General features: G+C 38.8%; 1 protein-coding gene across 9 annotated transcripts in view; it reads left to right on the plus strand.

The window, feature by feature from the left end:
- Positions 1-1,053: 1,053 nt before the first annotated feature.
- Positions 1,054-22,544, plus strand: part of LOC105499392 (solute carrier family 38 member 9) — an 87,320-nt gene continuing 65,829 nt past the window's right edge. For 6 of the 9 annotated variants that reach the window (XR_011625021.1, XR_011625022.1, XR_011625020.1 and 3 more), the window contains exons 1-3: positions 1,054-1,208; positions 1,913-1,960; positions 15,055-15,201. Coding sequence is in view for 3 of the 9 variants with exons in the window: in XM_011771939.2 (XP_011770241.1) it covers positions 15,089-15,201 (113 nt within the window). In the remaining 6 variants the exon portion in view is untranslated. Of the gene's footprint in view, positions 1,209-1,912; positions 1,961-13,832; positions 13,911-15,054; positions 15,202-17,850; positions 18,691-22,544 lie in introns of those variants that run through there. The other 3 variants (XM_011771940.2, XM_071098919.1, XM_071098916.1) reach the window with 2 other exon arrangements.

The raw sequence follows: 22,544 nt of genomic DNA on the forward strand, positions 1-22,544 counted from the left end.
GTTTAGTTTTTTTGTTTTGTTTCGTTTTGTTTTTGAGACAGGGTCTTGCTCTGTCATCCAGGCTACAGTGCAGTGGCACCATCACAGCCCACTGCCGCCTTAACTCCTGGCCTCAAACGATCCTCCTGCCTCAGCCTCCCAAGTAAGCTTGACTACAGGCAGGTGCCACCCTCCCTAGTTAATTTTTTGAATTCTTTTGTAGAGATGGGGTCTCCCTATGTTGCCCAGACTGGTCTCCAACTCAAGTGGCCTCAAGTGATTCTCCCACCTCAACCTCCCAAAATGCTGGGATTACAGGCATAAGCCACGGAGCCGGCCTAAATTTTGAGTTTTTTTCTGGCATTACAGACACTGTTTTTTTTCTGGTTTAAACAGAAAAAAGAAAAAGAAACAAAAAGAGCTACTGGCTTCCTTTGTAAGAAGAGCTTAGGGTTGCCACATGCTTTTCAGGGACTGACCTTGAACTGATTTTCATAACAAACACATTAATTTTACTTAGACTGTATGTTTACTTGGGGAGGTTTTGGGGAAAATTGCTGGGTATGTGGGGTGGGCCTCTAAAATCCTTGTAAAGCCGCTTTTAGCCTAGAGACTAACTTGCAAACACAGTTTTAAAAAACAAACCCAAATATCTAGACGACGGAGGGAGCATGCCAACTCAACAGTTTTTTCAAACCAGCTTCCCTTTGCGTCTGTAGGGTCCAAGGACGTAACTAGATCACACAACACGCGCCTGGAAAGCCCAAAAGAGGGGTGATCCCTCGATGGAGGTGCCGCATCAGCGTTTTCTCACGTGGCCTCCGGGGCTCTATGAATGGCAAGAGATCGCATTCCTTCTACTATCCCTCCCGGCCTCCAGCCGGGACAAGGAACTGGAGCAAACTCCGGGCTGCAGTTCCGACCAGACTTGCCTACCTAGGTGGGCCGGCTGCCCAGTCTCCTGAAGCCTTGGGGCTGGGCCCTGCGGTGATGGGCGTGCTGGCCGTCGCAGAGCCCTCTGGGAGTTGTAGTCCGTAGCGGCGAGAGGTGTGACAGCGACCGCCGGCTTGGCGCATTCAGAACTCCAACCCCCGCCGGCCCCCGCGGCCTAGTCTGTTGCCGCTTCCTGTTTGGACTGGGAGGCCCGCGGTCGCAAATTGTGAGAATTTGGGAAGGGAGTCTTCATCTTCTCGTCTAGTTCTCCAAGGTTGAAGGCTCGGCCTCCTCAGGTAGATCACGTTCCCACGTCTAGCATACTCGCCTCTCGGGGAGGTGGGGAGGTATCCGAGGGAAGGCGGCGGGAAGGGTTGAGGCTGTCACCTGGGATAGTTCTTCAATGTAGCGCGTCAGAACCGTAGCTTCTTTTGGGGATCGGAGAGGCCAAAGCCTGGAGCCGCGGAGACTGCTCCGGAGGCACTGCGCGCGCTCCTCAAGGGCTCAGTGAAAGGAAGTCAGGAGTCCCTCGGGGTCTGAGGGAATCCGAGTGTATGTGGGAGTCGGTGTCAGCTGGAGCCTTAGGGAAAAGATAGGGTTAGGGTAAATGAACACCCTGACCCTCGGGTGAGAGAAGGAGGGAGCAGGAGAATTGGGGAGCTTGTAGGAATGGGAGCACCCTTCTTTCTCTCTCTTGAGACAGGGTCTCCCTCCGTCGCTTGGGCTTGAGTGAGGTGGCGCGATCACGGCTAGGAGCACCTTTCTCCATCCCGAGTTGGGGAGATCTAGGGGGGAACATGAGGGAGGAACCCCCTTTACGCCTTGAGCTAGGACCACAGATGGGGTGAGGGCCATGATTGGTAAGCCCTCGCCACGCTTTTCACACGACTCAGTTGTGAGAATGAGTGTGTCGATAGTGGGTAGCTTGACATGTCAGCATAGTAGAGCTGGAAGAGGGGTTTGAGAGCAGCTAGTCAAGCGCATTCTCCTCATTTTACAGAGAAGGAAACTGAAGTCCACCGAGTTGGAGAAACCCACTCAACACCAGGTAACCATTTAATGGCAAACTTGACTAAAACCTAATTGTTATGACTCCCGGGCAGTGTCTTATCCATTGCCGAGCTCCGTCCCCCTCGTAGATCAGCACACTATAAGTTGTACCTCCACTTTGTTTTCTTTTTTCTTTTCTTCCCCCCGCCCACACACACAGAGTCTCGCTCTATCGCCCAGGCTGGAGTGCAGTGGAGCGATCTTGGCTCACTGCAACCTCCGCCTCCCTGGTTCAAGCGATTCTCGTGCCTCAGCCTCCTGAGTAGCTAGGATTACAGCTGCCCGCCACCACGCCCCAATAATTTTTGTATTTTTAGTAGAAATGGGGTTTCACCATGTTGGCCAGCCTGGTCTTGAACTCCTGATCTCAATGATCCTCCCGCCTTGGCCTCCCAAAGTGCTGCGATTACAGGCGTGGGCCACCGCGCCCGGCCCCTTTTTTCTTTTTAATATTTTCAGACATGACAAAGATCTGACATATGTAGGATAGCAGGCAGCTGCTGAGGAGAAAGGTTTTTTTAAAAACGTTTCGGCCGGGCGCAGTGGCTCACACCTGTAATCCCAGCACTTTGGGGGGCTGAGGCAGGCACATCACGAGGTCATGAGATCAAGACTGTCCTGGCCAATATGGTAAAACCCAGTCTCTACTAAAAAAAATACCAAAACTAGCCAGGTGTGGTGGCGCATGCCTGTAGTCCCAGCTACTCACGAGGCTAAGGCAGGAGAATCTCTTGAACCTGGGAGGCGGAGGTTGCAGTGAGCCGAGATCGTTGCACACTGCACTCCAGCCTGGTGACAGAGTGAGACTCTGTCTCAAAAAAAAAAAAAAAAACAAAAACAAAACAAAAAAATGTTTCAATAGGTCAAAATAACCCATGTCCTAACTTAAGAAAAATCTCTCTGCCTCGTAAACAACTACAAACTTCATGTTAAGATAGAAGGTTGGGCCGATTGTGGTAGCTAACACCTGTAATCCCAACACTTTTGGGAGGCTGAAGTGGACGGATCATTTGAGGTTAGGAGTTCAAGACCAGCCTGGTGAACATGGTTATACCCTGTCTCTACTAAAAATACAAAAATCAGCCAGGCGTGGTGGTGTGCCTCTCATCTGTAATCCCAGCTACTTGGGAGGCTGAGGCAGGAGAATCACTTGAGCCTGGCAGGCAGAGGTTGCAGTGAGCCAAGATTGCACCACTGCACTCCAGCCTGAGCCACAGAGCGAGACCCTGTCCAAAAAAAAAAAAAAAAAAGTTGTCATCTATAGTTTCTTTGTTTCTAAGAAAATAAAATTTACCTTTCCTTCCCCTAGACCTCTGAGAACAGCTAGACTTAGATTTCTTTTCTTTTTTTTTTTTTGAGATGGAGTCTCGCTCTGTTGCCAGGCTGGAGTGCAGTGGCGCGATCTCGGCTCACTGCAACCTCTGCCTCCTGAGTTCAAGTGATTCCTCTGCCTCAGCCTCCGAAGTAGCTGGGACTACAGGCACACGCCACCACACCTGGCTAATTTTTTTTTTTGTATTTTGGTAGAGACGGGGTTTCACCATGTTGGCCAGGATGGTCTCAATCTCCTGACCTCGTGATCCGCCTGACTCGGCCTCCCAAAGTGCTGGGATTACAGGCGTGAGACACGTGGCCAGCCAGTTAGCCTTAGATGTCCAATCACAATCTTAAATACTATATATTTCAGTTACATACATAAAATAATATACTTTTAATTGTGATTTTGTAATACCCTTAATATTTACAATAAAGGGTAACTCAGCATAGGAGGATGGAATACCAACCTGAACTACAAATTAAAATAGTATTGTTTAGTATTTTTTTTTCTTTTTGGGGTTCTTTTTGCTCTGATACTCAAGCTTTAGTGCAGTGGCACTATCATAGCTCACTGTAACCTTGAACTCCTGGGTTCAAGCAATCCGCCTGCTTCAGTCTCCCGAAGCGTTGGGATTACAGGCATGAGCCACCACACTGGACCTATATGGTATTTTTTTAAAAAGTATATATGGGCATAAAAGTTAAAAAAAAAAATCACTTAGAGGTTAAAAATGTCTACCAGGCCTGCATTTTATAGCATACTTAAATTTCTGTCCTTTGCTAGGGTTCTTTCTTTCTTATCACTTAAATATAACTTGAGAACATTTAGTGTTTCCAGTGTAGAAGGAGAGATTCTTTGGTACCATAGCATTGCTTTGGTAATTTCTTTGTGAGACCACACTATCTTCCGGCACTGTCAAATTTAATGCCTTTTGAAGCATTTATTGATCAGGTTGGAAGCATGTTCCAACTGTCACATCAGAATAGGAGCATTATAGATCCTATCGGCTAACCAGTACATGATTCATCAGGAAGCAATTTAGGTAAGTTTGTTATTGGAGTTTATAGCTGTTACAGACTAATACGGAAGAAAACATATATACATAGCATAACTGATATACATAGCATAACTGCTTCCACCAGGGTGCCTTTTTTGTGTTGTGATTCCATTTGCTTTTATGTTGGCATACTACAGAGGTAAGTAAACTATGACCAAATTTGGTCTGCTGACAGATATATTTTTTTCATAAAGTTCTATTGGAACACAGCCATGCACACTTAGTTGCCTTTCAACAGGTAGAATTGAGTAACTGCAGAAACTATATGCCTCAAAAAGCCTAAGTATTTATTATCAGACCCTTTACAGAAAAAAATATGTCAACCCCTAGCCTAGTACTCTGAGCATAAATGTAGTATCTGAAACTCTATAATATACACAGAAGTATTCAGTAATGCTCATTTTTAGTCTCTGAGAAAGAACATATATAATAGTTGTATGTGGGTCCATAGTCACATTTATTTGAGCACAAGCTAGTGTATTCTATTACAGATTGATGCTAGCATCTTGGCATAGATACTATAGATTTGTTTTTGCAAAGAATTATGAAAAGACATTTCTGAGCCTAGTATAGAAAGAGCTGATATTCTTTGAGATACACCAATAATCACAGTCAATAACTTTTTAAAATAATGTTATACCAGTTTTCTTTGATTACTCTCTATGTCCTTTTTATGGAGAGAAGTGCTTCAGTCCAGGCACTACATTTTTTGTTCTTTTAGAGACAGAGTCTCCTTCTGTCACCTGGGCTGGAATGCAGTGGTGCCATTGTAGTTCGCTACAATCTCGAACTCCTGGGCTCAAGCACTTCTCTCACCTCAGCCTCCCGAGTAGCTGAGATTACAGGCATGAGCCACCATACCTGACTCAGTCACCAACATTTTAAATAAAAGTTGAAAGTACCAATCAAGATGTTTAGTGAGGATCTGGTCTCTGCTTCCAAGATGGTGCCTTGATGCTGTGTCCTCACATGGGGGAAGGGATGGAAAGACAAAAGGGGTCTAGCTAGTTCCCTTCAACCCACTCCATTCATAAGAGTTCTGCCCTCCTGACATAATTACCTCCAAAAGGGTCTACCTCTTAATACTGTAACATTGGCAATTAAGTTTCAACATACTAATTTTGGAGGGGACACAAACATTCAAATCATAGCAGAACTCCATACTAAAACCAATCTTAAACAATTACAGACTCATTTAATGACTTAGGTTTGACTTAGTGGTCTTGTATCTGGGACTTTGTTTTAAAACTCAGAGATTGAGTGAGATGTTAAAGTGATTATGTCTGGGTTTGGTTTGGTTTTGTTTTGTATTGTTTGAGACAGAGTCTTGCTCTGCAACCTCTGCCTTCCAGGTTCAAGCAATTCTGCTACCTCAGCCTCCAATGTAGCTGGGACTACAGGCGTGTGCCACCACTCCTGGCTAATTTTTGTATTTTTAGTAGAGACAGGGTTTCACCATGTTGGCCAGGCTGGAGCATGTCTGTTTATGTCATCTTGTATATTTAGCGCAAATTATATCAATGTTATGTCTGACAAATTAATGTTATAGAAGTATTTAGCATTTTAGTTAATCATTGATAAACTATTCTGCATTATCACCTATGTGATATTTGCTATGGAACTCTAATTCACCTCTCAACGTAATTCATCAAACTTCAGAATATTTTATACTTCTCATCAAGACATTCAAAAAAACTTTAAGACTAGGCATGGTGGCTCATGCCTATAATCCCAGCACTTTGGTACTTTGGGAGGCTGAGGCAAGAAGATTACTTGAGGCTAGGCTGGGCAACATAGTGGCGCACAACTGGGGTCACAGCTACTTGGGAGGCTGAGGTGGGAGGACAGCTTGAGCCTGGCGGGAGGAGGTTGCAGCAAGCCCAGATTGTGCCACTGCACTCCAGCCTGGGTGACAAAGTGAGACCCTGTCTCAAAAGAAAGAAGGAAAGAAAAGAAAGAAAGAAAGAGAGAGAGAGAAAGAAAGAAAGAAAAGCATATCTGTAGTCACCTAAAATTCTCGGGAGCAACAAGTATAGTTGTTTCTGTTGTGATAAAACTTGTACCATCTACAAAAAAAATTAAAAATTAAAAAATTGAAATAAAAAAAAATTCCACCTTGGCTCTGTGTGGGGAAAAAGGAGAAGGCATTAAATTGCTGTTGAAAATTTGAGATCGTGCTAGTTGACTAATTGAGACAACTGCAAATTACCAATTTTCTTTCAGTTATTCTTATTTACTTGAATATTATAAATCTTTGAAAGGCACCAGGGACTTTGAACTCCTCATTTATGATTTGTTATTTAAAATCATCAGTTTTCTACTTATTTAGAATAAATAGCTAATTCTACTATGCCACAGAACTTTGGATTTGCTCAGAACAAATACACATAGGTGACTAAACTGGAAATTTTAATTCCTCAGTGGCCCTCACATTTTTCCCCAACCTTGATTTCACTTTTTGGTAAGGTTCACTGAAATCCAAGGATCTTTCTAGATTTCTCCTCTTTCCTGGTTTCTTCACTTTCAATCTTTAAGTAAAGTATTAATTTCCAGAAAGTGAAAGGATATTCTCTCTCTAAACTCACCCACATTCTCAGTTTAGTTTAGGAACGAATACTACAGAGTATATTGGTTTACAAAGTAAATTAGAAAGTATAGCCATATATTTCTGCCATTGTTTAGGCAGATATGTTTTTACTACTCTGTCCTTTCCCTTGTTTCACTGCCACTGGAAGGGTTGTTGCTGGCTAAGGAAATATTGAACCTTGAGACAAAAAAGTTCAACAAAAGAAATTTACCTAAACTAGCTTGCTTCAAGAAAAACAGATTCATGGTGTTTAATGTGTAATCCGGATACCCAGGCATGAAGTTTCACTCATTCTAGTCTTGATTATGTCTTAAAGAGTTTGAGGCCAGCCGGGCGCAGTGGCTCATGCCTGTAATCCTAGCACTTTGGGAGGCTGAAGCCGGCAGATCACAAGGTCAGGAGTTCGAGACCAGCCTGGCCAATATGGTGAAACCCCGTCTCTACTAAAAACACAAAAAAATTAGCTGGGTGTGGTGGCGGGCATCTGTAGTCCCAGCTACTTGGGAGGCTGAGGCAGGAGAATTGCTTGAACCTGGGAGGCGGAGGTTGCAGTGAGTCGAGATTGCACCACTGCACTCCAGCCTGGGTGACAGAGCGAGACTCCATCACAAAAAAAAAAAAAAAAAAAAAGAGTTTAAGGTCATTTGCCATTATAGCTATTATTTTATATTTATAAAACTAAACAAAGAAGACCTGATTTTCAGATGCTTCTTTTGTCTTCCAGCCTAACTCCTCCTTTTAAAGGCAGACATTAGAGTATACTGGAAATAGCATTTAGAATCAAAGTGACCTGGTTTCAATCCCAAATATGGTTTTATTAGCTTAGTGATTTAGGACAAGTTACTTCTCTGAGCTTCAATTTCTTTCCTTTCCTTTCCTTTCCTTTTTTCCCTTTCCCTTTCCCTTTCCCTTTCCCTTTCCCTTTCCCTTTCCTTCCTTCCTTCCTTCCTTTCTTTCTTTTCTTTCTTTCTGTGATATGAAGGTAATACCCATTTCCCAAATTCTAAAGATTAGTTGGATTTAAACAATAACATGTAAAACATTAGGCCAGTATTAGGCATTCAGTAAATAAATGTTAGTTCCGTCTCCCACTATCTTCTATTAACTTGTCTTTTTCTCTCAATTTTCCTTCATAAATGACACCAAGTTTTGTCTTTTTGATATCCTTTAGTGCTATCTTGTTTGTGGCAGTTCAATAATTCTGTTATATGAAGGTCAACCTTTTTATTTTTCTTACCTTGCTAAGTTTGCTAACTTTATACTAAAGGCATGTAGATATGTCAGCTGATTTTGTTCAGGCCGCTAAATTAAGCCAATACATATTTTTTCTTTTTCTTTTAAAAAAAGTTTCTTCTTGTATGTCCTTCCAATGAGTAATTTTTCTAGTTTTAAACAGCCAAATTCATAATAAAAAGTGATAGTTATGTTTATTGAATATTCACTGTGTACCAGGCACATTATATGTATTATCTCATTTTCATCCGAAACCCTGTAAGACTAGTGTTTTTATTATTTCCAAAACCCGTGAATCTTAGGGAATTTAAGTAAGTTGTCCAAAGTTGCACAGTTAACGAATGGCAGAGCCAAGATTCACATCCGGGCAATCTTACTTGTGAGCTGTCAACCACCACATACTACTTGATAGCACCAGAATAGCCTAAATCTCAAATTACCCAGTGTGTATAATTCAAACAAATTAATGCTTTGCGGTACTTTCTCAAAGTGCTTTTATCCGTTGTTGGAGATTTAGGAGTGATAAGGTTCTGGCTACTTATCAATATTAAAATTTTTCTCTGACATTTCTTAACAATTATATAGATTGCTGTTCTTCCCTACAATATAAAACTTTTATTAACCTTCATTAAGTTCAAAAATAATAATAGCAAACTTTTACACAGTTTGGTAAGTGGTTGACATTGTTCTAAATGCTTGTACTTACTAACTTATTGGTTTTTTAAAATTTCATGTGTTTTAGAGTTTCCTGAACAAGTTTTTCCCAAGTTCTATGTTATTCTTTTTGATGAAAGGATACTGGCTTCCTTACAATCATCTTTTCAACTTCTAAAATGTTTAATTTTTTGAATTGAGAGAATGCTTTAAAAATCTGTAAAGCTATAATACAATTCTAAATGGAACTTCTCTACAGTATGTTTATTTCTTTCCTAAGCTTTTAATTCTGGTGCTACACCCAGGTTAATTTAAAACATATTTTTTGTTGGTATTGTATTGTATTTTATTTTTTGAGACAAGGTCTCACTCTTCTGCCCAGACTGGACTGCAGAGGTGTGATCATAGCTCACTGAGACCTCAAACCCTCTTGCTCCAACTGTCCTCCCACCTCAGCCTCCTGAGTAGCTGGGACTATAGGCGAGCACCACCATGCCTGGCTAATATATATATAAAATTTTGTAGAGATACGGTCTTGCCATGTTGCCAGGGTTGGTCTCGACTCTGAATCTCCTGGCCTCAGAGGGTCCTCCTGCCTTAGCCTCCCGAAGTACTGGGATTACAGGAATAAGCCACCATGCCAGGCCCATTTATATAGAATGTTTTCATTTATTACATCTGGGGAATCATCTTTTCAAGTTAATTAGTCAATCTGATAGTTTTAAACTAAGAAAATTTAACAGATTCCATCAATCCTAACTTCATTGCATCTTAATGTCATAAATTAGAAGGTTAATTTTGAAAAATTCTGCCTTTTGATTTTAAAACTTAAGACCAAACAAGTCAATAGAATTGTTAATCAGTTTTATTATGTAAAGGAAGGAAGAGAAAGAGCAGGCTTTTGTTTTTTGCTTCTCAACTATTTTAATGAAATTAACAGTAATGAGTAACTTTATCTCAGTTGGTCCCATCTTAGTGGGATTTTCATAACAATTATTGAATAATATACTTTATAGTCAAGAACATTTTTATGCTATAGATTTTCGAATGTGTATAATACATTATATGAATCTGTGTCTCAAAGAGTCAGCTTATTTATTCTTTTTACCTTAAAAGAATACATTTTGCACTGATCTATTACTAAGCTAATTTGACAGCTAGGGCTAGCAGTTGGTGTAGATTTGAGCTAAAGGTGAAATGAAGAACTGAAAATGGGAATTGGTTATTAGCATCCTACTATGTTTTATTATTCAAGTGATTTAGGACAAGTTACTTGAGTTCTCTAGGCTTCATAAATGATTTTTTTTTTAACTTTATTGAGGGTAGGGATCATGACTTAAATTTTTTTTTCTATGTTTTTCAATACCTCAGTATATTGTAGGGACTTGTTGAGAACTTGTTGAATGAATATATTGTTCGGGGTTTACCATTACTCAGTATTTTAGTTGTCACATCTTAAAATAGATCATCATTTTTACCATCACACTCCCTTCATAAGATATAGAAATGAAGCCCTTCTTGTTTGGAAATAGTGGTATTTTGGTTTTACTTTTTTTTAAGTTACTGTTGTAAGGTACTACTTTAATATTTTTATTTAACTTTGTTTGTCTTTAGTAGGACTAAGTTAAAGAGAGCTTTGACTTGCTTAAACGTTGGGCAGAAAAGCAGAAGAGAAAAGGGAAGTGGAAATCAAAGCAACAGAGAAAAGAAAATGCACATATTTGGGAAATGGAACATGTTGCCAACATCTGTATCACATAATAATCAGTGGCAGGTTGACATCATTTGCCTAGATGTTCTTTACTGAAGAAGAATTTTTTTCACTTAAAAAAGGAAAAACCTCAAGAGGCTGCCTATGTTTAAAAAAAAAAAGAGCAAGTGTTTTCATTTGGTTTTTGATGGGAATGATAATACATTTGAACATTTATTTTCCCATTACAAAGTACTAAATGAAGTCAGACATGGTGGCTCATGCCTTTAATCCTAGCATTTTGGAAAGCTGAGGCAAAAAGTTGACTTGAGATCAGGAGTTCAAGACCAGCCTGGGCAACATAGTAAAACCCCGTCTCTACCAAAAAAAAAAAAAAATTAGCCAGGCATGGTGGTGCACACTGAGGTGGGAGGATCACTGAAGCCCAAGAGGTCATGGCCGCAGTGAGCCATGGTCATGTCGCTGCACTCCAGCCTGGGTGACAGAGTGAGAACCTGTCTCAAAAAAAAAAAAAAAAAAAAAAAAATTATGCTAAATGTAATATGTGTAATCTCATTTAATCCTCGAACATTAATTTTTTTTAATTTTGAAGATGCAGAGATAGTTTCATGGAGATTAAATGGTTAGTGCCAAGTTACACAGGTAGTGAGTGTTAGATACAGGATTTCCGATTCAAAAACTTTATTTTCTTCCTACCGTTTCATAAATGTTACATTTAGAAAATTAAGAAAAGTGGACATATGAGTCCATTAAACAAATATGACAACAATAAAACTGTACTTGTTGTGTAGTCTGGGCAGTAACAAGAAACAGAAGAAGGTGAAAGATACAGGGGACTGAGAAAGAACTGGCAAGGATCAGGAAAGACAGCACACCGTAGTGGTAAAGCGCACAGGCTCTGGATTTAGACTACCTCATTTTTAATTTCAACCCTGCCACTTACTAACTTTGTGATCAGTTACTTCTCTGCTGTGTATCCTTATCTATAAAATAAGGATAATAATAGTAACTTACAGGGTAAGTAATAAAGCTACATACTTTGCTTTTACATGTTAAGACCTATTTATTTCATCAGCATCCCCGACCTCTACCCACTGGGTGTCAGTAGCACTCCCTTTAATTCTAACAACAAGCTGGGTAAGGCCAGATTCCTTATTACCCTTTTCTACAACTCTTGACATGCTGTGTAGTGTAGAGTGTAGGGGGATAAGGATAGAAGCAGGGAGCTCCGTTAGAATGCTGTTGTGGTAATCTTGGTAAGAAATGATAGTGATTAGATTCTGGATATATTTGAAGGAAAAGCCAATAAGTTTTCCTAATGGGTTGAATGTAGACTGAGAAAAAGACGTAATGAGTGGTTCCAAGAATTTTGGCCTGAGCAGGTAGAAAGAGATTTTATCAACTGAAATAGGAAAACACTAGGTGGGGTAGTTTTGGGGGAAGAAAATCAGAAATCCCGTTTTGGACATGTTAGGTTTGAGTTGTCTGTTACATCTAGCTAAAGATGTTGAGCAGGCAGTTGAATATACAAGTCTGAAATTCAAAAGAGAAGTTTAGGCTAGAGATATTAGCGTGGAAGTTGTCATTGCCTAAATCAACAGAACTTTCTACAATGATGGAAAAATGTTTATATCTATACTGTCTAATATGGTAGCCACTAGCCACATGTGGATTTTGAGCACATCAGATGTAGCTAGTGTGACTGAGGTACTGAATTTTTTTATTTTAGTTAATTTAAGTAGCCACATCTAACTAGTGGCTACTGTATTGGACAGCACAAGCTATGATAGTAAAACCATAAGACTGCATAAGATTACCAAGAGATTGAGGGTAGATCAAGACTGAACCTTGGAACTCTGCAACTGTAAAGGGATCTGAGAAATGAGAAAGCATCAAAGGAGGCAGAGAAGTAGGAGGGACCAGTGAGGTAGGGAAAAAACCTGGAGGCTTAGTGAATCCAGCTTATCAAGGAGGAAAGTGATCCTTTTGGCAAATATTTCCAATAGGTCAAGTAAGTTAAGGACTGAAAAATAACCCTTGGGGTGAGCGATATGGAGGTCTTTAGTGATCTAATAAGAACAGCTTCTGTATAGTGATAGGAAAGATATGATTAGCATAGGCTGAAGAAAGAATGAGAGGATCTTATTTATCCTGTGCTTTCTACTTTTTCCCACCTATTTTGTATTTCTTCTCCTCTTTTGCCTTCCTTTAGTTCAGATATTTTTTATCCTTCTTCTTTCCCCTCTACTAAATGTAAGGTTATACACTGCTTTCTATTAATAGTTACCTTAAAATAACAACATCAATGTGTGATATTGATCTGGACAACATAAGGACCTTTGGACATTTTAATTCCAAGACCTTCATCTGACTTTTTTTTTCCCCCTTTGGTCTGGAATTTTAATTCTTTTTTTCTTTTTGTTTTGTTTTGTTTGTTTTATTTTTTTGAGAAGAGGTCTCACTCTGTGATGACCAGGCTGGAGTGCAGTAGTGCAATCTTGGCTCACTGCAACCTCTGCCTCCCTGGTTCAAGCGATTTTCCCACCACAGCCTCCCAAGAAGCTGGAATTACAGGTGCCCACCACCACGCCTGGCTAATTTTTATATTTTTAGTAGAGACGGTGTTTCACCATGTTAGCCATGCAGGTCTCAAACTCCTGACCTCAAGTGATCCGCCCACCTCGACCCCCCAAAGTGTTGGGATTACAGATGTGAGCCACTGTGCCCAGCCCTACTTATTTTTTTCAAACCCTATAATATTTATTCCTTACATTCATTAAATTTCATAAATCTGTAGATAGGTACCTTTAATGATCAGCCATTATCTCTACAGATATTACTTCTGTCTTCTTTCTTTCTGATTCTCCAATTACATGCTTGTTAGACCTTCTCATTCTATCTTCCATGTTTCTTAAACACTTTCCACATTTTCTGCCTTTATTTTTCTCTCTCTGCCACATTCTAGGTAGTTTCTTCTGACTTATCTTCTGTGTTATTAATTTTCTCTTCAACTTTTAAACTCATTCATTGAGTGTTGAATTTTGGCTCTTGAATTTTTTTTTTCCTAAAAATTCACTCTGGTCCTTATTTAAACATACTAAGTCACTTTTTGAAAATGTCTACTTTTTCTGTTATTTATTTAAACATAGGAAATATTATTGTTTTATATTTTTCTTCTGTTGATTTTTATAGTTGAAGTTCTCATGGGTCTGTTTCTGCTTTTGTTTCTTGTTCTCACTCATAGTACTTTATTTCCTGCTATGCTAGGTTATTTTTGACTCACTGTTTGTTGTCCTTAAATGATTGTTAGCAGGACTTCTTTAAGGCCTACGATGAAGGTGTGTCTTCACAGGAAAGATTTACATTTGCTTCTATTGGTTACCTAGAAGTAAGTGCTACCAAGCAGGTTAATCTTAAATTACATTCATAGCTTTCAGTGTTCCTTGCAAATTCTCATGAGGTGCAATTTATGGTAGTAAATTATCAGTTTATGGTAATAAAAAAGCTCATACACACATATGCTGTGGTCAGTAGTTTGGGGTGTTTTTTTAAATTTATTTTTTTGAGATGGAGTCTCGCTCTATTGCCCAGGCTGAAGTACAGTGGTGCGATCTTGGCTCACTGCAACCTCCACCTCCTGGGTTCAAGCTATTCTCCTGCCTCAGCCTGCCGAGTAACTGGGATTACAGGAGCATGCCACCATACCTGGCTATTTTTCTATATTTTTGGTAGAGATAGGGTTTCACCATGTAGGCCATACTGGTTTTAAACTCCTGAACTCAAGTGACCCACCCACCTTGGCTTCCCAAAGTGCTGAGATTACAGGCATGAGCCACCCCACCCGGCCAGTTTGTTTGGGTTTTTGTCATTTTTTGTTTGTTTGTTTTGAGACAGGGTCTCACTCCGTCACCCAGGTGGCTGGAGTGCAGTGGCACAATCATAGCTCACTATAGCTTCCAAATCCTGGGTTTAAGCAATCCTCCCACTTCAGCCTCAGCCTCCAAAGTAGCTGAGACTACAGGCATGTGCCACCACCCCCCACTACTTTTGTCTGTTTTTTAGTGGGGATGAGGTTGTGCCATTTTTGCCCAGGCTCATCTCAAACTCCCAGCCTCAAGCAATCTACCTCAGCCTCTCAAAATGCTGGGATTATAGGTGTGAGACACTATAGCCTCTGGTCCATTTTAAGAAGACTTCTTTGTAGTTCCCTTATGAGGGAATAAGCTAAAGATTTTAAAAGTATTTTATTCAGTATTTTTAGTTTTTTTCCTGCAGGAAAAATTAGTCCAAATAGCCTAATCTGTTTTATTACTGAAAATGAATTGCCCCACTTATTTTTTAGTAAGCTGAAAAATAAGAAATAACTCCATTTAAGGTTAGCAAGTTTCTGATACATATTTCAGGCATATACCTCATTAAGATATCTTCAGCAAATTCCAGTATTTTTCCAGTTTCTTATTCATGAATATTTATGAGTTATGGATAATAAAATATTTTAAAATTAAACTAAATTATTTATCTTCTTTGTGTAGGACTAACTTCTTCAGTGCTTAGAGTGTGAGAAAAATGGCAAATATGAATAGTGATTCTAGGCATCTTGGCACCTCTAAGGTAGATCATGAAAGAGATCCTGGACCTATGAATATCCAGTTTGAGCCGTCAGATCTAAGATCCAAAAGGTAAGCATTTAAAATAAAACACTTATTTCATAATTAGAGTCTTTAATGATTAAAATACATCTAATTATAACCAAACATGTATAGATTTGATTATAAAATATCTGATTTCTTACAGGATTTGTGTGTGTACATGTGGAGAGAAGTAAATAGGAATACTATATACTGGTTTATATTTGATTTTTTTTTTTCCCCACTAAACTCAACATCTCTGTTGGGGGAGGGGTTGTGGTAACTTTACAAAGTAAGATACGTTAATATAATTCATTTAACAAATATGTATTGATTACCCGCTTTGTGCAAGGTAATATGCTAAGTGCTCAAGGTAGAAGAGTAAAAGTAGTAGAAAATCTTTACCTTCATCGAGGTAAAATTTCAGAAGATGGTTTAAAATAATTTGAGTTTAAATTTTATTTCATTGTATACCTGTAAAACCCAAAAGAATCCATGAAAAAATTATAAACAGTAAGAGAATTCAATAAAGTAGCTGCTTACAAAACAGGCAAAAATAAATAGACTGCCAATGAGAAAATGGAAGAAAAAATAAAATACATAGAAATGGTCTCATCATGAATATGTAAAATCTACATGAGAGAAACTAAAATGCTTCTGACATAAAATGAGATTTAGAGTATTTCATAAAATCTGAGATGCTACTGATTATAAATTGCATTTTAAAAAAAATTTAACACTAAGGAAAACTGCTGCCCATACCTCTGATGCAATAACCTCTTAGGACTTAGAGTTCTTGTTTTGTATTTACTGAAAGAACTCTTGGGCCACGCACGGTGTCTCATGCCTGTAATCCCAACACTTTGGGAGGCTGAGGTGGGTGGATCACTTGAGACCAAGAGTTCAAGACTAGCCTGGCCAACATGGCAAAACCCCGTATCTACTAAAAGTGCACAAATTAGCTGGGTGTGGTGGTGCATACCTGTAATCCCAGCTATTTGGGAGACTGAGGTATGATAATCACTTGAACCTGAGAGGCAGAGGTTGTAGTGAGCCAAGATCGTACCACTGCACTCCAGCCTGGTAACAGAGCAAGACTCTGTCAGGAAAGGAAAGGGGAAAGGGAAAAGGGAGAACTTTTGGACTTATGTGATATTTTATCCTATATTTCTTATGCAGTTATAAAAATGAAAATAGAAACAAAGTATATTGATTAAGGTATTACTGACACCTCACATTTAGAATATGATTCTTCTGTATTATTTTTTGATGTAAAGTCATCAAAATAGGTGTTTTCCCCACATACACACAGAATTGTCCTTAGTGCCATTAAGAACCCTGGTGCTGTAACATTTCCTGAAAAGATTTTCTTCCAGGTCACTGACATTTAAGTTCTGATGCTTGCACTTTCCTGATCTTACCAGAAGATGTCACAAAAGGTTTTCTAACAACAACATGACCCATCTATCTTCCTCAGATGGTCTTTTAATGGTTTGTCTAACGTGACCAGGGATGGCAGTTACCTGTCATGCCATCAGGAATAACTACTATTATATTGTCACTTGCTGACAGTGATTTTTTTTTTTTTTTTTTTTTTTTTTTTTTGAGACAGAGTCTTGCTCTGTAGCCTGCACTGTAATGTGGTGCAATCATGGCTTGCTGTAGCCTTGATCTCCTGGGCTCAAACAATCCTTCCACTTCAGCCTCCTGAGTAGCTGGGACTACAGGTGGGTACCACTATGCCCAGCTAATTTTTTAGAAATTTTATTTTGTAGAGCTGGGTGCGGTGGCTCAAGCCTGTAATCCCAGCACTTTGGGAGGCCGAGACGGGCGGATCACGAGGTCAGGAGATCGAGACCATCCTGGCTAACACGGTGAAACCCCGTCTCTACTAAAAATACAAAAAACTAGCTGGGCGAAGTGGCGGGCGCCTGTAGTCCCAGCTACTCGGGAGGCTGAGGCAGGAGAATGGCCTAAACCCGGGAGGCGGAGCTTGCAGTGAGCTGAGATCCGGCCACTGTACTCCAGCCTGGGCGGCAGAGCGAGACTCCGTCTCAAAAAAAAAAAAGAAAAAAAGAAATTTTATTTTGTAGAGAAGGGGTCTTGCTATGTTACCGGGGTGGTCTTGAACTCCTGGGCTCAAGCAATTTGTCCATCTCAGCTTCCCAAGTAGCTGGGACTACAGGCGCACACCACTGCACCAGGCTAATTTTTACATTTATTTTTTGCGGACATGGCATCTCACTTCATTGACTGGGCTGGTCTTGAACTCATGGGCTCAAGCAAGCCTCCCACCTTAGCCTCCCAAAGTGTTCGGATTACAGGTGTGAGTCACCACGCCTGACTCTGGCAGTGATGAAAAGGTGTTCTAGATTATGAGATTCATCCTTACTTAGAAGTGTTTAAATGTGTATATTAGAATCAGTAAAATATGATATAATAAAAATAATAAAATGAGGCATATTCTGCTCTCATTGGGAAGACTCTGAAGATGTCATAGTCTTCAAATTTTCATCCATAAATTTAATGTGATTTTCCCCCTAAAATGCCAGCAGCCTATTCCAAAGTTTATATGGATCAGTAATTTCACTTCTAAGCATTAATTCACTTTGTCAAAAATGATATGTGCACAAGGTAGTATAATGCAGTATTTTTCATAATAGTAAAGATTAAAAGCAATCAAAATTTCTTTTCTTACAGGATTGGATAAATAAGTTGTGGCACATTTATACAATGGAATATTTTTCCTCTATTAAAAAGAAGGAGGTGGCTTTATTACATGTCAAAATGGAACAAGTCTTCAACATATTTTGTTAAGTGAAAAACTGAAGTAGAGAGCAGTATGTATAGCATGCCACCATTTGGGTAAAAATAAATTAATATAATATGTATAAATGAAATTTTGAGTAGTAAATAGGAAACTGTAAGATGGTTGCCCCCTCAGAGGGAAACTGAGTGCTTTAGGCGGGATGGTGTGGCAGATACTGTAAGGTAGACACTCAATAATTGTTCAGCAACCCTACCTATTCGTTAATGTCAACAGAATCCTTATTTTTTTGAGTCACAATGGGTCTTCATCCAAGAGATGAAAGATGGTTGGTTTAAGCTAATCTTGATAATCCTATTTTCATTCCCACATACTTAATTTTTCAGTGTTTCTTGCAACTAGAGGTGGAAATGTGAAATTTATCACATGAGAAATTTATCATTGTCATTTATAGTGGCCATCGGAAAAGATAATGAAATAAAAATTTCGATTCTTATATATTCCAATGTCAGTAAATATAAGCACTAATGAATGCTGACTTGAATGCTCAGGGTTTTCTTGAAACTTCTAAGTTCTATGATAAATAACTGACCACTGTGACAACAGAACATAAGTCATTAAAGTGCATTCCATTACAGTAAGTTGGCAGGAGTTCAAACAGTTCTCCGTAAATTTGTTCGACTGGGTAGATTAAATGGCAATATATTTTCTATAATGAAACTTGTTGAAATGAGAGGGAATCAGCTATTTACAATCATGGCATAACTACCTAGGTAAGCATGTTTTAAGAAAGGCAAATACAGAGACTTAGCAGTACTAAATGCTAATTTGCTTGTGGAATAATTTGTTTAGGAAAACAAACTAATGAAAAAAAAATGTGAGCACCTTAAAACATTGTTATTTTTGTTAAAATATGGATTACTTCACGTTACATATATAAATAAAACTCATCTACACTGAGGGAAAATTATCTTCCATTTGAAGAACCAGATTAGGACAACTTTCCAAAACTGTAGTCATTTTAGAGTTACCTTATGACTTTGGCAATATCTTCAGTAGTACCTGTATGATATAAGTGAATGTTTCTTCAAAAATCTACTTTTTAAAATTAGGGTTAATTTAGCCTCAACACAGATTTATAAAACGATGGATTTGAAGTGTTGTTTATGCTTTTTTTCTAATACACATTGCATTAAATACGAACTAGTTTAAATACCCTTTATTCTTATGCTACTTACAATCGTTTTACATACTACCATACTTTGAGAAACTGTCTTTGGCTGTCAGAGTATGTCAAGTATATATTTAGATTACTTATCCTCAGTTTAGCTTGTGGTTTTATATCTCTTCCACTAGGTGGCAATAAAATCACATAATTTTAATAACTGCTTTGGACTGAAAGTATGATGGTTCTGCTTATCCTTTTAGTGGAACTGGGGTGTAACTAAACTTACGTGGAGGAAGAAGCTTGTTGTTACAGAGGAACAATATATGTCAAATCATTTGGGGTCTTTTTCAAACTATGCAGGCCTACTTTTTATTCTGCATACCTCCCCTCCCCCACCAATTTTCCCCCTGGTTTGGGGTGGAATAAGGAATGTGAGTGGAGGGACAGAAAGGTTTAGAAGTCTCCTATCCTGATATATGTGCTACATTCCATTAGCAAGCACCAGTCTAAGAGGTTATTTTCCTGTTTTTCCCAGACTTTCTGGTAGCCAAAGATAGAACCTGATTTTCAGTATTGCTTGATATTGCTGCATATTCAGGATTGCTGCTGCTCTCAGACTATGCCCTGGGGAAGTTGACCATCCAGTTAGCCTACACACAGATTGTGAAATAGTTAATTTGTTTTTGAGCTTCTCCTGTTTTTCAGTCTTCTCTATCTCTGTTTCCTCTTCTTCCATTTTCCCCAGGGCCTAGGGATTTCATATCCTTCTCTTTATGCCCAGTATTACCCAGGGCAGGAATTCACTCAGACTTAACCCCTTAGGCAATTCTTTGTAAACCATATTTTTCTTCTGGCCCTTATTCACCAATACTTATCTGTCCTATTCCTGCCAGGGTTCTGTTGTCAGCTTGGTGTTGTAATGGAAAACAATTGGATGTATCAGAGACCTAGTCTATTACATTTCCATGGCTATTTGCATTTTAACATGGAGAATCCGGTAAATATGAAATCCTAACCAAAAGTTTCAAGATTTTTCTAACTGAGAACATTTCAGGTGTTCTGATAAGCCAGTGGATACAGGCAGCATCCCTACTGCCCTTCAAACAACCTAGGTATGCTGCGGCACTCTTTTTTAGAATGTCTTCTAGTGTGTACATCTGTAAATTGGTCTTTCTGTCTCACCTGTCACTAATACTGTCAATGTAGAGCAGCCTAAATTGACTCTTTTTGGTAATTGAGGTCTTAGGAGAGAGGAAGAAGGAAAAATATATAAGGACAAAGAATTTGAGAGAATAAAAGGATTCTGATGGGATTGGAAATAAGACCCAGTCTAACAAGTTTATATTTAGATTTAAGACATCTCTAACTCCACATCTCAGATTGTCCTCTTAGCACTTAACAAAAAGACAGTTCCTTTGGGGAATCTAGTACATCTAGTAAAAGGATATTTACTAAGGCAAAGTGAAGAGTTTATCTATTAATAGGTAAGGGTAGATAGATGCTGGCCCAGTGACAGTGATTGGAAGTAATTGAGGCTTGGTGGTTTCATAGCTGGGATTATACAGATGTTCAACAAAAGACAGAAAAGTAGTTTTCCCAGGAGGGGTGGTTTCTAGAGCCGCATAAATTATATTTTGAGGAACTTGACATCAGTGTTAAACAGATAGACTAGGACCTTGGTCATTCATCAGTGGCTAGTGCTGATGGCCAACTTGCTAGTTGTATTACTTTTATACCCTTCTCCATCCTCTTTCCCTTCCATTCTCTCACACTTGGGCCCCCCTCTCTTCTCTCCAACTTTCCACTGTTACTTTTCCTCAAAGGAACTGTCTAAACACTTGAAGAGTGTTTAGCAAATCCTGACCTTAGAGTCAGGGATGCCTTAAATCTAAATACAGGCAAGACACAGTGGCTTACACCTGTAATCCCAGCACATTGGGAGGCTGAGGCAGGTGGATTGCTTGAGGCCAGAAGTTTGAGACCAGCCTGGGCAACATAGCGAGACCTATGCAAAACTTAGCAAATCTCTACCAAAAAAAAAAAAATCTAAATACAAACTTTGTTAGACTGGGATCTTCTTCCTAGTCCCATTAGAATCCTTTTTTCCCTTCATATTCATTGTCCTTATATATTTTTCTTTCTTCCTCTCTTTTCAGATAGTTTTGTTTACTTAATTGCCCTTTTGTATCCATAACTGCTTGCCTAAGTGGCTTCTTTCTTTCCTAGATCATTCTGTTCTAATTGATTTTACTATTTGTTTACTTGCCTGGAAGCTGGTCTTGCTTTATCATCTTTTCTCCTTCTCTCCTTATTATTATGATGCTCCTCCACTTATTTTGGGGTGTTCCTGATAAACCCATCGTAAGCCAAAATATCCTAAGTTGAAAATGCATTTAATACCCAGATAAAACCATCATAAAGTAAAAAAATCTTAAGTTGAACTGCTGTAAGTTGGGGACTGTATTAGAGAAGCCTGAAGAAAGAGGGACCCTCATTGGGTTTGACTGGTACTCTTTAGGGCCAAATCAAAAGTGTGGGTTTTTTGGAGGAAATAATATGAAGGGTTGGGCTAGCATTGTTCTCTGTTTGCTCAATATTGTAACACATCCAATATTGTAACACATATATATTTAGTCAAAAATGTTTTAGTGCAATAGTATAATCATACTGTAAAAGCAGAGAAACCAATTGCAAGTATATAACAAGAGATTTGAAACTTCTTTTAACAAACAGACTTAAAACCTAATATTATTGAATTGATGGAGGCACATGAAAAGCAAGGGTCTTGTTACAGCTCAGTGACTGACTATAGGCCAAATATAAGGAATTTGTGTAAAAATTACACATGGAGATTATGCATCTTTGGTTTGCCTGATATTTTTTTTAGTCTCATTCTGAAATTGTTCCTGAAGTCTATTACTTTTCTATGCCTTCTTTTAGTATTTCTTCTTTCAATCTGTTCTCTCTTCCCTTGTCACAAGATACTTTTTCCAAGTTCTCTTAAGTATTAGAAGATAAATGAATGCCTCAACATTTTAAGTTAGGAGATATGTTTTCTATAAAATAATATTGGGAATTGTTTTGGTGCTATACTTATAAAAAGGCCTGCTTCATTTGCAAGAACATCATGCTTCCATATTTTTTCTACTTCAGTAGTTTATAGTTTATCTTGGTATATTATCACTACTTCAACTAAGGTTATTTTTATCCTTGTTTACTGTATACAGATCTGACCTGATATTACTTATTCTAACACTAGCTTTTTAAAATAACAGTAGTTTTTATTTATGTCTATCAAAACTTCTGCTTTTTTATTTACCTATACTTCATATACAGAATGGCTTCTAGTTTTACTTCTCTTAAATTGTCTTATTAATTTCAAATAGAGGCAAGCATTGGTCTTCTTTATTATGTCTTTGACTGTAGCTATGCCTGGGAATTTACATATTAAAATACAAT

The sequence above is a fragment of the Macaca nemestrina genome, chromosome 6 (genome assembly GCF_043159975.1).
Source record: "Macaca nemestrina isolate mMacNem1 chromosome 6, mMacNem.hap1, whole genome shotgun sequence".
Classification (NCBI taxonomy): Eukaryota; Metazoa; Chordata; class Mammalia; order Primates; family Cercopithecidae; genus Macaca; species Macaca nemestrina.